Source organism: Notechis scutatus, chromosome 13 (assembly GCF_049901735.1).
Source record: "Notechis scutatus isolate UNSWTSFEM ecotype Mainland chromosome 13, rNotScu1.2, whole genome shotgun sequence".
In the NCBI taxonomy this organism is placed as follows: Eukaryota; Metazoa; Chordata; class Lepidosauria; order Squamata; family Elapidae; genus Notechis; species Notechis scutatus.
Genome location: NC_142021.1, coordinates 9,386,162 through 9,401,537, shown reverse-complemented (window position 1 = coordinate 9,401,537; position 15,376 = coordinate 9,386,162). Strand labels below are relative to the sequence as shown.

Below are 15,376 nucleotides of genomic sequence, written 5' to 3'. Positions count from 1 at the left end.
CTCCCTCCCTCCCACTCTCTGTCTCGCAGAGTTTCCCTCCCTTCCTCTTTTCTCTCTTTCTCCCTCCCTTCCTTCCTCTCCTTCCTTTCTTCCTCCCTCCCTCTCTAACTAACTGAAAACCCCATAGTTCAACGTCAGCCAGCAAGAACATTCGTGGGAACTCGCATTTGCATAAATCCCATCTGTTTCCAGGCGGAGCTGATGAATGTTTTTAACTTTTCCTTGGAAAGCTTCCCAAACTTGTTACGGTGCTGGGAAATTGTACCATTTTTCTAAACTCACTAAATAAATAACACATTTCTGCTTTTAGAAGCAACACGCCGCCTCGCCGCGTTTCCCCCTTGCATCATCAACCCCAGGATGATTGAATCAGCAGTGCACACCTGAATGCCAGAGACTTGGGTGGGAACAGGTGGGTGGAAAGGAGGGAGGGAAGGATGGGTACAAGCCAGAAAATGATCTCCCATCGTACCCCAGTTTCCCTCTTGGGGACAGCTAAGATATGAAGCAATCAGACAGTCATGTTTTAACCTGACATTGCTGCCTGACACCAATCATCGCACCGAGAGAGAAGTTAATGGGGGTATTGAACAAATAGAAAGCTTAGATCGATCACAGCCCTACCAGTTCAATAACTTCCTACATCCTGGACATCAGTGAACAAAAACCCATGTTGTCACAGCAATTACTATCTTCTCCAGAGACGAGGATAAGCAGAGGATTAAAAATACAATGACAGTCAAGATGAAAGTGATATTTGGGTTTCTAGAAGGGAGGGAGGGAGGGAGGGAGGGAGGGGAGGGAAGGAAGGAAGGAAGGAAGGAAGGAAGGAAGGAAGGAAGGAAGGAAGGAAGGAAGGAAGGCAAGCAAGCAAGGAAGGAAGGAAGGAAGGAAGAGGGAAGAGCTGACAAGGACATAGAATAACATGCCTGGAATGGACCTTGGATGATTAGGAGACTGGAGACATGATGAACGGTTGCAGGAACTGGGCATGGCCAGTTTAGTGAAGAGAAGGACCAGGGGAGACAGGATAGCCAACATTTGAGGGGTTGCCACAGAGAGGAAGGAGTCAAGCTATTTTCCAAAGCACCCGAAGGCCGGACAAGGAATGGATGGAAACTGACCAAGGAAAGATTCAACCTGGAGATAAGGAGAATATTTTTGACAGTGAGAACAATCAACCAACGGAACAGAAGTTGCCTTCAGAAGTTGTGGGAGCTTCATCACTGGAGGCTTTCAAGAAGAGACTGGACTGCCATCTGTCACAAATAGTGTAGGGTCTCCTGCTTGGGCAGAGGGTTGGACTAGATGACCTACAAGGTTCCTTCCAACTCTGATTAGCTGTTATTTGTTAACCCCCTGACCATAGCAGGAGACCCTATACCATTCTGGACAACATCCAGTCTCTTTTTGAAAGCCTCCAGTGATGGAGCACCCACTAGTCAGGAAATTTCTCCTTAGTTCTAAGTTGCCTCTCTGATGATAACTGAATAACAGAGTTGGAAGGGCCTTGGAGGTCTTCTACTTCACCCCCTTTGTCAAGTAGGAAACCCTATACCATTTCAGACAACTGATTGTCTAATCTCTTCTTTAAAAACTCCAGTGATGGAGAATCCAACAATTTCTGCGGGCAAGCCGTTCCATAAATTAATTATTCTAATTGTCAGGATGTTTCTCCTTAGTTCTGAGTTGGTTCTCTCCTTGATTAATTTCCATCCATTGCTTCTTATCTTGCCTTCTGGGTCTTTGAAAAATGAGTTGACACTCAATTCTCTGTGACAGCCCCTGAAGTACTTTGAAAATATCTATTGTATTATATCTAATCCTTCTCTTTCTCGGACTAGACAGTTTCCTCAAACACTTGGCCTCTAGACCTCTTTAGAAAGCCAACCATGGCTGGATAGAGAGCATGTCCATTCTCTAAAGCAGGGGTGTCAAACTCACTTTCATTGAGGGCTGAATCAGGGTTGTATTTGACCTTGGGGGGGGTGGCCAGGGTGGACATGGTATGGCTCAACAGTACTCATGTCGGAGGCGCCTGTGGTGGCCCAAGTACTCTGCCAGAAAAATAGGCTCCTGAGCTCTGTTTTCAGCTGCCACAGCCTCCTGCAACCCTCTGCCAGAAAAATAGGCTCCCGAGCTCCGTTTTCAGCTGCCACAGCCTCCTGCAACCCTCTGCCAGAAAAATAGGCTCCCGAGTTCTGTTTTCAGCTGCCACAGCCTTCTGCAACCCTCTGCCAGCAAACATAGCCTTCCAAGCTCCATTTTTGGCTTCCACAGCCTCCTGCAACCCTCTGCCAGAAAAATAGGCTCCCGAGCTCCGTTTCAGCTGCCACAGCCTCCTGCAACCTCTGCCAGAAAAATAGGCTCCCGAGTTCTGTTTTCAGCTGCCTGCAACCCTCTGCCAGCAAACATAGCCTTCCAAGCTCCATTTTTGGCTTCCACAGCCTTCTGCAACCTCTGCCAGAAAAATAGGCTCCCGAGCTCTTTCAGCTGCACAGCCTTCTGCAACCCTCTGTCAGCAAAAAGGAACTCGGGAGGGCCACCTGTGGCTTTCCCAAGCTCCGTTTTCAGTGGCAGAGGCATCATGGGATGCCTTTGCTGTTTCCAGGAAGCTCCACAGGCCAGGTCTAAGTACCCCATGGGCTGGATCCAGCCCCCGGGCCTTGAGTTTGACACCCCTGCTCTAAAGGGAACGTTGATGCTACCTTTAGGAGAAGTCAGCAAGGCTTGCTTATTTTAGGAGCAGCTGTCTCTGCCTCCTAAAAGAAGAGTCAATCTCATAGTAATCGACTGTCCGCTGTTTATGGAGCTGAAAATAGCTGCACTGCAGGCACTTCTGCAAGCTGGAATATCTCTCAGAGACAGATGTTTTGAAGAGCAGCACATTTGCATGATGCGAACGCTGAGGCTAGCAAATGGCCTCATCTCCTCTTGGGTGGATGCTGGAAGCTTGCACGGGGAAACCAGCCGCCTCTGAAGTCAGGTTCAGATTTGTCAGTTAAAGAGAAGCTGGTTTCCAGTTGAATAAAGATGCTTTTTCATACCTGGGACCAAGGAGCCAGGTACCTTGGACAGTTCCAAAGGAGCCCTGCTAGCTGGAATTCTTGGCTCACTGTAGGGAGATGTCTCAAGGAGCTAATAAAAGCATCAGGTGGGTTATTAAAGCTTACATTGTAATTAGTTCTGTGCCTTGGATGATCAGATACAATTGTTAAAAGGTTCCTCGCTGGGTTTTGAAACAGCTGATTTTGAAAATCAGCTAGGAAGGAAGGAAGGAAGGAAGGAAGGAAGGAAGGAAGGAAGGAAGAACAGACAGCAAAGTTTGGATGGGAGAGAGTTAAGGCTCCTGTGTAGACGTTCTCAGAGTACATCTTTAGTAATGCATATAATGTAGTTGGTTTAGGTTGGCAAGATTCTGTCTATAGGCGAGAAACAAAGGAAACTGCTTAGACGTAACTGCATGTTGTCTTGGTTTTTTGAGTCTGACCAACAGACGCAAAGAATCAGGACCATTTGTTTAGATTGCAGCATAAATGATTGATTGAAGTCTATACACAAGAACCTAGTCAACTGCTGGTTGGCACTACACTGATGCTAGATAAGAGTCAATGGAATTCAAGGAGGGGGGGTGGACTTGGATCTCTTGTGGCAAAGCAAAGATTCTAAACTGGTGATGCATTCTGCTCCACCCTCCACCCTCCACCCTTCTGCTTACTCTTCTCCTGCACTGACATCAGTCTTGCCAAATTCAAGCAACTACCAGCATCATTAAAGATATATTCTGAGAATTACTAGGGAAGAGACGCTAATATTATCTAAACTCTGTGAAGAAGTTATGTAGCCTGGCAAACATTCGGAAACCAACCCACAAGCTTGGAGAATGAACCTTCACCCCTCATCCTATACCCAAGTTACAGATATTCACCACTGTTGCCAAAGTTCACTGTCTCTTATTTCTCTGGAACGCATTCCCTGGGAATCCAGACTACCTTCTACCATAGGACTCAACCTCTGAGTTTTTAGGAGACTGGAGGCTAAAACATACAAAGAACAAACCTCTCTGGAGGTTTTCAAGAAGAGATTGGGCAGCCATTTGTCCGGCATGATATATGGTTTCCTGCCTGAGCAGAGGAATGGACTAAAAGACCCCCAAGGTCCCTTCCAACTGTGTTATTCTGTTAATCTTATGGGATGATAGTCAAATGCTGACCAGGAGATCTAAAAAGGGAGTGAGGCTCCTTCTTCTGAGAAGCGATCTGAGCTTAGAGTTGCACCATACTCTTCCATCACACGTACGAGATTTCCTAAGCAGGGAAGATAACCAAGGTTGCGGTTGAGTGGCAGCCTGGCTCCAGTTCTAGTCCAATGTTCTGATTGTCACCTGTCTATCCTGTCCGATTCTTTTTCCATCCAGGCTGAATAGGTAGTCATGGCGATGACCGAGGTGCCTGCAAAACTTCCATTAGACGTGCAAATGTTGCTTCTGCATTCTAGTCATTACTATTATGGATGATTAGCAACTCCGTGCAACCGTAAATAGCCTGAAACAGGATCTAAGACAATTTAAGCATGGTGTGAAGGAGCCCTTTTGATTCTTGGTGTGTCTGCAAATCGATCCTTTGTGTTGTCTCAATTTTCCCTCCTTTCTAAGTACGGCATTTTCTCATTTGCTAAAGAACCCCCTTTTGTCCGCTCAGCATGGAGTAGCTATGGCTGGTATTAAGATCTTTCCTTACCCTCCATTGAATTCCCAAATTGATGAGCTGCCAGGTCCGACAAAGTAGAAAATCAAAGATGGAGGCGTGCACTGCACCGTAATCCGAAATGTTTTCTTAGTTGGTTGAGAAAATTAAATGTCAGTCCTGGAACGCATGAAGGTCATTGGATTTTATTACCTAAAGTAATGTACACAGATCTGCCTTGACACGTCCATTTGTTAGGCAGGAACAGGCCATTTAGGGGGAGCTGGGTGTGGATATGTAAATGAGTGAGACCAGATGATAGGATAGGATAGGATAGGATAGGTCAAATCAAGTCAGGATGGGATAGGATAGGTAAAAGTAAAGGTTCCCCTCGCACATACATGCTAGTCATTTCTGGCTCTAGGGGGCGGTGCTCATCTCCATTAAAAAGCTGAAGAGCCAGCGCTGTCCGAAGACGTCTCTGTGGTAATGTGGCTGCCATGACTAAATGTCAAAGGTGCACAGAACGCTGTTACCTTCCCACTAAAGGTGGTTCCTATTTTTCTACTTGCATTTTTACGTGAATTCGAACTGCTAGGTTGGCAGAAGCTGGGACAAGTAATGGGAGCTCACTCTGTTATGCAGCGCTAGGGATTCGAACTGCCAACCTTTCTGATCAACATACTCAGTGTCTTAGCCACTGAGCCGCCACGTCCCTTTTATAGGGTAGGATAGGATAAGATGATAAGATAATAGGATAGGATAGGTCCAATCAAGTCAGGATAGGATAAGATAGGATAGGAAAGGATAGGATAGGAAATGAAAGGGTAAGTCAAGACAAGACAAGATAACCTTTAGTCTCATTTTTTACTGTGGGAATACTGGCCCACATTAAAAATGAAATTCTATTGCCTGCTCTCAAAAAAATATATATATCTAGCCATGCATGTACATAACACACATGTACACCAAGGGTGGTATTCAGCCGGTTCGCACCGGATCGGGTGAACCAGTAGCAAGAATTTGGCGTGGGTCGCCGAACCAGTAGTAAGTTCTGGCTGGCCACGCCCCCCACCCGGTTGCCCTCCTGCCCGACCCGCCTGCCTGCCTGACATTCGCCTAAGGTATTTCTTTCGTTTTTCTCTCTCTCTCCCGACAATCAGCTGTAGATACGATCAGCTGTGCTGGGATTCTGTCAGTCTTGCTGGGACCTCAGCCCCTCCCTCCATTTTTTGCCTTCCAGAGCCCCAGAGGAGCCTTAGGAGAGCAAAAACGCCCCCCAGAGGCTCCTCTGAGGCTAGGAAGCTCCCAAAATGGGTGGGGACTGCAAAAACCCCCCCCCCCCCCCCGCGCAAAAGCCCCCAAACCTTGGCTGGAAGCTTCCAAATGGTGGGATTAAAAGCCACACCCACCTAGTCACATGGCCACGCCCACCAAGCCACGCCCACAAAACCAGTAGTAAAAGTTTTTGAATCCCACCACTGATGTACACATGCCATTACATATATATGTAATATATAGCTCAAGCGTCTCTTAAGTGCCATGTTCTAGATAGAATAAACCATATGATGAATGATTGAGGGAACAAGATCCATTTAGTCTAATGAGGAAAAAGGTTAAGGGTGACATGATAGTAGTCTTTAAATATTTGAGGGTCTGTCACAGAATAGAGGAGGTCAACCTATTCTGCACAGCACCTGAAGACAGGACAAAGAAGCAAAGGATGGAGAGAGATCCATGTCAGGGTTCCGACGATCGCCCTAATTAAATCACGAGCCTCAAGCCAAGTTCAAAAGAATCCCAAAGATTTATTAGGAGCAACATGTCCAGCACTAACCCATATAAAGCCAACTCTGAGACACATAATTTACTATCACCTATGATCCTGTTTGCCCCCACCCTCCCTGGAGGTGTCATAAATCAGATTCTCCAATGAAACACATTCTCCGGGCTGGGTGTCATCAATCACACTCTCCAATGAAGGATTATTGCGGGCATATAATAGTATATGCCTGCAATAATCCAGTAGCCTAGGCTACAATCTTCACAAGATAAGTGTGGAATGTACTCCTGGCCTTCATCTGCCACACTGCTCCTTCATGCCTCCCCCCCCCTTCTTATGGCAACTCGGAAGCAGACATAGGAATGATTTACGAGTTGACAATCCAATCCAGAGCTAAGGAGAGAATTCTTTAATGTGAGAACAATTAACTATTGGAACGGCTTGCCTCCAGAAGCTGTGGATGCTCCATCACTGGAGGTTTTCAAGAAAACATTGGACTTGTCCGGAATGGTATAGTATCTCCTACTTGAGCAGGAGACCTCCAAGGTCCCTTTTGGTTGAGACCTCCAAGGTCCCTTTTGGTTGAGACCTCCAAGGTCCCTTTTAACTCTATTATTCTGTTCTGTTTTTGTTCTGCTTGAGCAGGGGGTTGGACTAGAAAACTTCCTAGATCCCTCCCAACCCTATTATTCTATGTTCTGGATCAGGGGTCTCCAAACTTGACAGCTTTAAGACTGGTGGACTTCAACACCCAGAATTCCTCCTCCAGTCTTGTTAGTTCAGGAATTCTGGGAGTCTTAAACTTGCCAAGTTTGAAGACCCTTGTTCTAGATGAAGCAGGATCAGAAAGACTTTCTGAATCTTCTTTCTTTCTTTCTCCTTCTTTTCATTCCCCGTAGGATTGGCTGACCAAGTTTGGCTACCTGCCCCCACCGGATCCCATCACCGGACAGTTGCAGACCCAAGAAGAGCTCACCAAAGCCATCGTGGTGATGCAACAGTTTGGAGGACTTGAAGCCACCGGCATTCTAGGTCAGTGAAGTACCAGGAATGGGTTGGGAGACATAGTTCCGTTTTCTATTCCAGGTGAAGGTAAAGGCTACCGCTTTGATGGGACAAGTCTCCCTTGGTGGTGGGATTCAAAAAGTTTTACTACCAGTTCTGTGGGCATGGCTTGGTGGGCAGGGGAAGGATACTGCAAAATCCCCCTTCCCTCCCCATCCCTCTAACCTGCTTTCCAGCTCCATTCTCCTGTGCAGGGCAACCAAAGAAGACCCAGCCGATCAGCTGGGACTCGGGAGGCAGAGAAGAGATGGGGGTGGGACCAGTCAGAGGTGGGATTTGCCGGTTCTCTGAACTACTCAAAATTTCCACTACCGGTTCTCCAGAACCAACTGAATACCACCTCTGATTCCTTCCTTTGTTCCTCTCTTCCTTCCCCCTTCCTTCCTCTCCTTCTTCCCCTTTTGTTCCTCTCTTCCTTCCCCCTTCTTCCTCTCCTTCTTCCCCTTTTGTTCCTCTCTTCCTTCCCCCTTCTTCCTCTCCTTCTTCCCTTTTGTTTCTCTCTTCCTTCTCCTTTCGTTCCTGTCTTCCTTCCAGTGGTGGGATTCCATTTTTTTTTTACTACCGGTTCTGTGGCCGTGGCTTGCTGGCCGTGGTGTGGCTTGGCTTGGTGGGCATGGCTTGGTGGGCGTGGCAGGGGAAGGATATACTGCAAAATCCCCATTCCTCCCTACCCCACTAACCTACTTTCCAGCTCCATTCTCCTGTGCAGGGCAACCAAAGGAGACTCAGCCGATCAGCTGGGACTCAATGGGAGGCAGAGAAGAAATGGGGTTGACGGGGCCAGTCAGAGGTGGGATTTGCCGGTTCTCCTGAACTACTCAAAATTTCCATTACTGGTTCTCCAGAACGGGTCAGAACCTGCTGGAATACCATCTCTGGCCTCCCTATATCTTCTGGGAAGAACATTCTGTGCTGGAGAGTTGAAGGATGGGCCATAATTCATGGATGCGTTTTGGGGCTTTCCCGGACCAATCTCAGAAATTGAAGGCTTAAAGCCAGAGATTCAAGGGCACCGTTCTGATAAGATATATTTATGGCAGAACCGCTCTTTGTCAGGAAGAAAACCAGTGACTGCCAACTCTAGGATTGAAGTCCTGCACTCACTAGATTCAAATCCTCCAGCATTTTCTCCACCCTTAGGTTGCAATGGAATGAGAACCATGGGGTTGCACATGTTTCGTTAGCAAACTAGGTAATGCTAGCACTGATGATGTTACCTAATTTGACAATGAAACGTCTGCAAGAAAACCTCCAACTTCAGAGACCACTGAGGACCCTCCTCCTCCTCCTCCTCCCCTCCTCTTCCTCTTCCTCCTCCTCCTCCTCCTCCTCCTCCTCCTCCTCCTCCTCCTCCTCCTCCTCCTCCTCCTCCTCCTCCTCCTCCTTTCTAGCACTGATATTACCTAGTTGGTAATGAAACGTTCAGAAGAAAACTGCCAAACCCAGAGACCACCAAAGATCTCACACTCCTCCTCCTCCTCCTCCCCCCTCTTCCTCTTCCTCTCCACAACTCCCTCCCTTCTAGCACTGATGATGTTACCTATTCGGGTAATGAAATGTCTGCAAGAAAACTGCCAAGTTCAGAGAGCACCGAGGAAAGGAAAACACCCTTATATAAGATCACCCCCGCCCCCTTGCCAGCATGAATGTCAAGAAGTCGTATTGCCCTGCCTGTGAAACTGGCCTGCTTTGCCATCGCCCATGCCATCCTCTGTCCTCATATGGCCTTCTGCTCATTAGAGAGCCCCTCCCTCTTGCAAACAAGGAGGGTGGGGCTGCTGATTGGCTCCTTAAGGACTCCGCAGCCCCTCCCTTCTTTTCTGGCAGCGCTCTTCAAAGCTCTTTGCCCCGGCCTCTAGCAGCCCTTTGCCAGAGCTCTTGTCGCCTTGCTCCTTAATTAAGGAGACGTCATTATTATTATTATTATTATTCTTTTCTTGTCTTTTCCTTTCCCATCTTATTAAATGTTCCAAGTTGCCTGGGAGCCAAACAAAGGAACGGTTGGTTTTCATTTTTATTCTTCTTTTTTTCAAACGCATCCACTCCAAGGGTTGAAGATAGAAAAGGCACGCCACTTCACGTTCAAAATCGATCATGCAGTTTCTTCCTTTGGAAAGGTTAATGGAAAGAACATTTTGCAAAAGTTATTTTTCCCCCCCATTTTGGGGTTGTTGTTTTTTTTTCTTGGGAAAAAAAATCAGTTCTGTTCTTAACATAAGCCCTCTTGAAGTACCGTTCTGGATTGCTTTGCCGTTCTGGATTGCTTTTCTATTTTCTATTTTCTTTCTCGCTGCAGGAAGAGTAAAGGTTTATTTGATTTTTTGGGATTTTAGCTTGTGAGGGCCAGAGGAGGCATAAATGGAGGAAGGAAAATTAGGCAGATTTTCGTCGTCCCCCCTTTTGAAAATCGGGGGGGGGGGAGAGGGATGACTTAACAAAAACTAGAAACTAAAGCATTTGATGAATGGTGAAAGTGTCTACTCTAACAAAGAGAAATACTAGGGGAGACATGATAGTAGCCTTTCAATATTTGAGGGGCTGCCAGAAAAAAAAGAGGGGGACAAAACCAGAGGTGGTATTCAGCAGGTTCTGACCAGGTCTGGAGAACCAGTAGTGGAAATGTTGAGTATTTTGGAGAACCAGCCCAATACCACCTCTGACTGGAGATTTTATAGTATCCTTCCCCTGCTACACCCACTAAGTCATGCCCACAGAACCAGTAGTAAAACAAAATTGAATCCCACCACTGGGGACAACCTATTCTTCAAAGCCCCTGAGGGCAGGGCAGGAGGAAGAAAATAAAAGAGAAATCCAATGTAGAGATAAGGAGAAATTTCCTGACAGTGAGAACAATTAAACACTGGAACCGCTTACTTCCAGAAATGATGGGTGCTCCATCTACAAAATATCTCAAAGGCTTCTACTGTTACTTTAGTATAAGTTTGTTTTTTTAAAACCCCAGGTGGGATATTATGATCGTTGTCTATAAAAATTGTGGACGATCCAATATTCTTTCTGTCAGAGTGTTTGCAGCATAACTACTATTATGAGACAACTCAGGAGCTAAACACAGCACACAGAGTTAGACATTTAACAGTGATTTATATACAACAGTTATATACAGAAATATATGTGGTAGGCAAAATACCTTACAAGCAATCTTTCTTCGTCTTAACTCTACACAGAGAACTCTGCAATGGATACCAGACACAAGGAGAGAGAGAACGCCCTCTAATGGCTGCCTTTATATAAACACCTCTTAAAGGGATAGAACCCATCCCCAGTCTTAAAGGGCAGTACTAATGCTGATTCATCTTCACTGCATCAGCCCTCTATTGCATCAGCTTCACCGCTGGTTGGCTCTTAAATCCCAAGACCTTAACACTTTCTTTGGGGTCTTTTGGGGGGGATCTGTAGATGAAGCCACCTTCAAACTGATGAAGACGCCTCGTTGCTCTTTGCCAGATCTTGCAGAATCAAAGACAAGGAAGAGGCGGAATAGCCAAGGAGTTACCAAGTGGAACAAAAGGAATATATCCTGGAGGTAGGAAATTAAATCATTCACATCATCACTGCTCTTTTGATGAATGACGAAGGAGGCTCTTCTCTCCAATGATAGTATAACCACCTGACTGATGCCTTTTAATGTGTGTTGGATGCAAATGCTCTCAAATTTGGTCTCCGTTATGATTTAAGGTGGCGAGATGTCTTGGTTCCTTCCACCTCCAGACAGAGCTTTGGTTTGCTTGGGGTCCAAACTGAGCGTTCTAGCTTGTTGGGTTGTTTGGTGAGTTTTGTTTGTAGGGTTACAAATCATGATTTGGAGAGGATTGGTCAGCGTTGTGGTTTCAGGAGATGTGCTGGACACATGTTGGATATGTCTAGTTTAATGAAAAGAAGGACCAGGGGTAACATGATAGCAGTCTTCCAATATCTAAGGGGCTTCCAGAAAGAAGAAGGGGGGGGTCAAGCTGTTTTCTGAAGAACCAGAGGGTAGGACAAGAAGAAATGGATGGAAACTAAACAAGGAAAGAAGCAATCTAGAACTAAGAAGAAATTTCATGACAATGAGAACAATTAATCAGTGGAATTTCAAGACCTCCAAGGTCCCTTCCAACTCTTTTATTCTGTTAATCTAACCTGTTCTCCCAAGATGGGTTATGACGCACAAGGTTCAGACCTCACCGGCAAGTTTGAAAGTTTGCCTTTTAACTCAACCCTCTTAAACACCGCTCCCTGGCCACCGAGGTCTTCAGATCTGAACCCGGTTCATGTAGGGAAAAAGATCAATTTGGCCATTGGGCAATGATTTATTCCCTCGCTAGGACTCTTAACATCAACGTGAGCTCTCCCCGGAGAGAACTTTGCGAGATGAAGAAGTGCTTCAGTTGGCGTCTCTCGACCTTAGCAACTCGTCCAAATTCATCCCTGTGGCCAGAGCTCCCTCTACTGCCGCATTGGAGAGTTGGTGAAGAGTTTGCAATGATCATGAATTCAAGAGAGTATAAGAAAGGAAAGCATGGAGGAAGCCTTCTGGAGAAGTCCTCAGGCTGCAGCAGCCCCATCACTGGAGGTCTTCAAGAATAAAATTGGACAGCCATTTGTCCAAGATGCAAGACGGTCTCCTGCCTTAGGGAAAGAATTGGACTAGAAGACCTCCAATCTTAGGAAGCTTCTCCTCCAGTAACATTGCATTGCTAACTAGGGCATACAAAATCTTTGCTAGACCAATACTCAAATATAGCTCAGCTATCTAGAATCCGCACTGTATTCGGACATTAATACAATTGAGTGAGTCCAGAAGTATTTCACAAGAAGAGTCCTCCACTCTTCTGCTTGCAACAGAATACCCTACACCACCAGGCTTGAGATTTTGGGCTTGGATAGCCTAGAACTACGCCGCCTACGGTTGGACCTAAGCGTAGTACACAAAATTATCTGCTACAATATCCTACCAGTCTGTAACAATACAAGAGCACACAACAGATACAAACTCAATGTAAACCACTCCAAACTTGATTGCAGAAAGTACAACTTCAGCAACAGGGGTCAATGCCTAGAATGCACTACCTGACTCTGTTGTTACATCCTTTAACCCCCACTCCTTTCCCCTCAAACTAACTACTATTGACCTCACCCCATTCCTAAGAGGTCTGTAAGGGGCGTGCATAAGCACACAATCGTGCCTACTGTCCCTGTCCTATTGTCCCCATTTATTCGTATCTATTTCCTGTATTCTTACTCATGTTTATATTTATACCTATTATCTTGTAAGCAATTAACAAATCAAATAAATAGAAATAAAAAAAAAGGTGCCTTCCAACCCTAGGATTTGATGCCACTGTGTTCCTGAGCAGCATCCTAGCTTTCAAAAGATCTTGCAGAAGGATCTTCTTCTCCAATCACTGCTCCACAAAGATATGGCTACAGTCACCCAACAATTTCTGGACCAGAACAAAGCATTGGAGGCTTGTTGATCCATACCAGAAAGGGTGTAAACAAGGCAGCGGAGCTGAAGTGAGGATTGCAGAGTTATCAATCAAAATAGAATGGAGAAGCTCTGGGTTCCAGGGTCTTCGATTCTGGAGTTCTTCTCAAGGTTCTACGGAGAAGCTCAACAAGCTTGCCGTGACCCCATTGTGTTGAACCCTTTCAAGTTTGGCAAATAAGCTACTAGCTGCTGCAGAGATTGTTGTGTTGTTGTGGTTGGTTAAGTGAAAATGGAGTAAGGAGTAAGAGGGAGGAGGGTGGGAGGGCCTACTACCTGTTTGTTTCCTCCTCCCCTCCTCCTCTTCCTCCACCTCTTCCTTCTCTTCTTCCTCCCCTCCTCCTCCTTCTCTCTTCCTCCTTCTCTTCCACCTTCTCCCCTCCTCCTCCTCCTCCCATCCTTCTCCTCTCCTCCTTCTCCTCCTCCTCTTCCTTTTCCTCTTCCTCTTCCTCCTCCTTCTCCTTTTCCTCTTCCTCCTCCCCCTCTTCCTCCTCCTCTCCTCCTCCTGTCCTCCTCCCCTTCTTCTCTTCCTCCTTCTCCTCCTCCTCCTTCCTCCTCCTTTTACCATTTTGGGTGTCAAGAACACTACAAGTCCTGGCTCTTGCTTTTCTGGAGGCTTCAACCATCGTTATTTGATGGCGTTGTAGCCCATCTTTGATATATTGTCTCTCCCTCTTCTTCTGGGTCTGCTTACTTTCTTTGTTCCCTGACTTGTCATTTTCCCTGGAGGCATGGACGGAAAGAAGGAGGACACCCCTTGTCTACCTCTCATGAAATTATTTTGAGCCCCCAAGCCGCCATTGCGGAACTGCAAACCTGTACCAGCCATTGCCGCTCCACATTGAGACCTGGTGGGGAGATGAAGCAAAGAAACTTCACCCTCCTTTGCTCACTCCTTCTGAATTATTTCCTCTCCTGCTTTTGATACCCGCCTCGGAATCTGGTCAGACATAAAAAGAGATTAAAAATGCAATCCATGAATAAAGCAGTGCCTGGAGGTAGGTCTTATTTTATGGATGTGGATGTCTGGCCATGTTCAGTGAAGGGTAAGAAGATCTTTGCAGGTGCCAAAGCCGGAAAGGAAAATGCTTTACCTGTATGCAGAGATAATGAGCCGTTGATGGCCTTCTGGGCGTGCAGTGAAGCTTCATTCATTGACACTTTGAACTAATGAATTTCTCCACTTGGCTTTCTGCAAATATCAACGCTGCCAACTCGGAAATGAATTTCTATCCCTTGTGAGGGCCAGATTAAAAGCCACAGGCTTCCCCACCCCCCACCCCCACCCCAAAAATCAGCTGCTTTCCACCCCGGTTTTATCAGGAAGCTACACCAGCAATGTTGGGCAGAAGCGTGGAAGGAAGAGGATTCACATTGCTCCAGTCCTACGGGGCTCTGCTTTGCGTCACACTCCTATACTTTGCTGTCTTTCAGCCTTCATCCTTAAAGGAGCCAGCAGGAAAGAAAAAGGATGGAAGAGAGGAAGGAAGGAAAGGAAGGAAAGGAAGGAAAGAAAGGAAGGAAGGAAGGAAGGAAGGAAGGAAGGAAGGAAGGAAGGAAGGAAGGAAGGAAGGAAGGAAGGAAGGAAGGAAGGAAGGAGATGAAAGGAGGGAGGAGGGAGGGAGGGAGGGGAGAAGGGAAAGGAAGGAAGGAAGGAAGGAAGGAAGGAAGGAAGGAAGGAAGGAGATGAAAGGAGGGAGGGAGGGAGGGGGAGGGAAAGGAAGGAAGGAAGGAAGGAAGGAAGGAAGGAAGGAAGGAAGGAAGGAAGGAAGGAAGGAAGGAAGGAGATGAAAGGAGGGAGGGAGGGAGAAGGAGAAAGGAAAGGAAAGGAAAGGAAAGGAAAGGAAAGGAAAGGGGGAAATGAAATGAAAGGAAAGATGGAGCGAGGAAGGAAGGAAGGAAGGAGATGAAAGGAGGGAGGGAGGAGGAGAAGGGAAAGGAAAGGAAAAGAAAGGAGGAAAGGAAAGGAAAGGAAAGGAAAGATGAAGGGAGAGAGAGAGGAAGGAAGAAAGGAAGGTTGATGGATTTCCAAAAAAGAAAAAAAAATGCAGTTACTCCATAAAGCTAAGCTCATAATGCTGTATTATCTGCGAAGAGAGGGTGATTGGTTTTTCCAGTGGTTTATGGCAACTGTTGAGAGTTGAGCTTTGCTCACAAAAACAAATCACTTTTTCAATAAATCATTTTACCAGCGTGCTCTGGGAGGCAGGGAATAAAACACCAGCTCTGGACAGATTGTTAAAAAACTGTGAAGCTCCCCACTTCTACGGACAGTACTTGAGTCGGGCCAGCTCTCGATAAGCAGGTCCATGTTTTTTGCTGTACGAGAGGCTCTTTGCGGAAATGCGGCACATG

At 46.4% G+C, this 15,376-nt stretch overlaps 1 protein-coding gene across 3 annotated transcripts in view; it reads left to right on the top strand.

Moving 5' to 3' along the window:
- The window catches only part of MMP17 (matrix metallopeptidase 17), an 87,048-nt gene that overhangs the window by 53,019 nt on the left and 18,653 nt on the right, over nt 1-15,376 (top strand). For 2 of the 3 annotated variants that reach the window (XM_087942959.1, XM_087942961.1), the window contains exons 2-3: nt 7,368-7,500; nt 10,951-11,077. In XM_087942959.1, coding sequence (XP_087799085.1) covers nt 7,461-7,500; nt 10,951-11,077 — 167 coding nt within the window. In that variant the 5' untranslated portion in view covers nt 7,368-7,460. Of the gene's footprint in view, nt 1-2,928; nt 3,155-7,367; nt 7,501-10,950; nt 11,078-15,376 lie in introns of those variants that run through there. The other variant, XM_087942960.1, reaches the window with a different exon arrangement.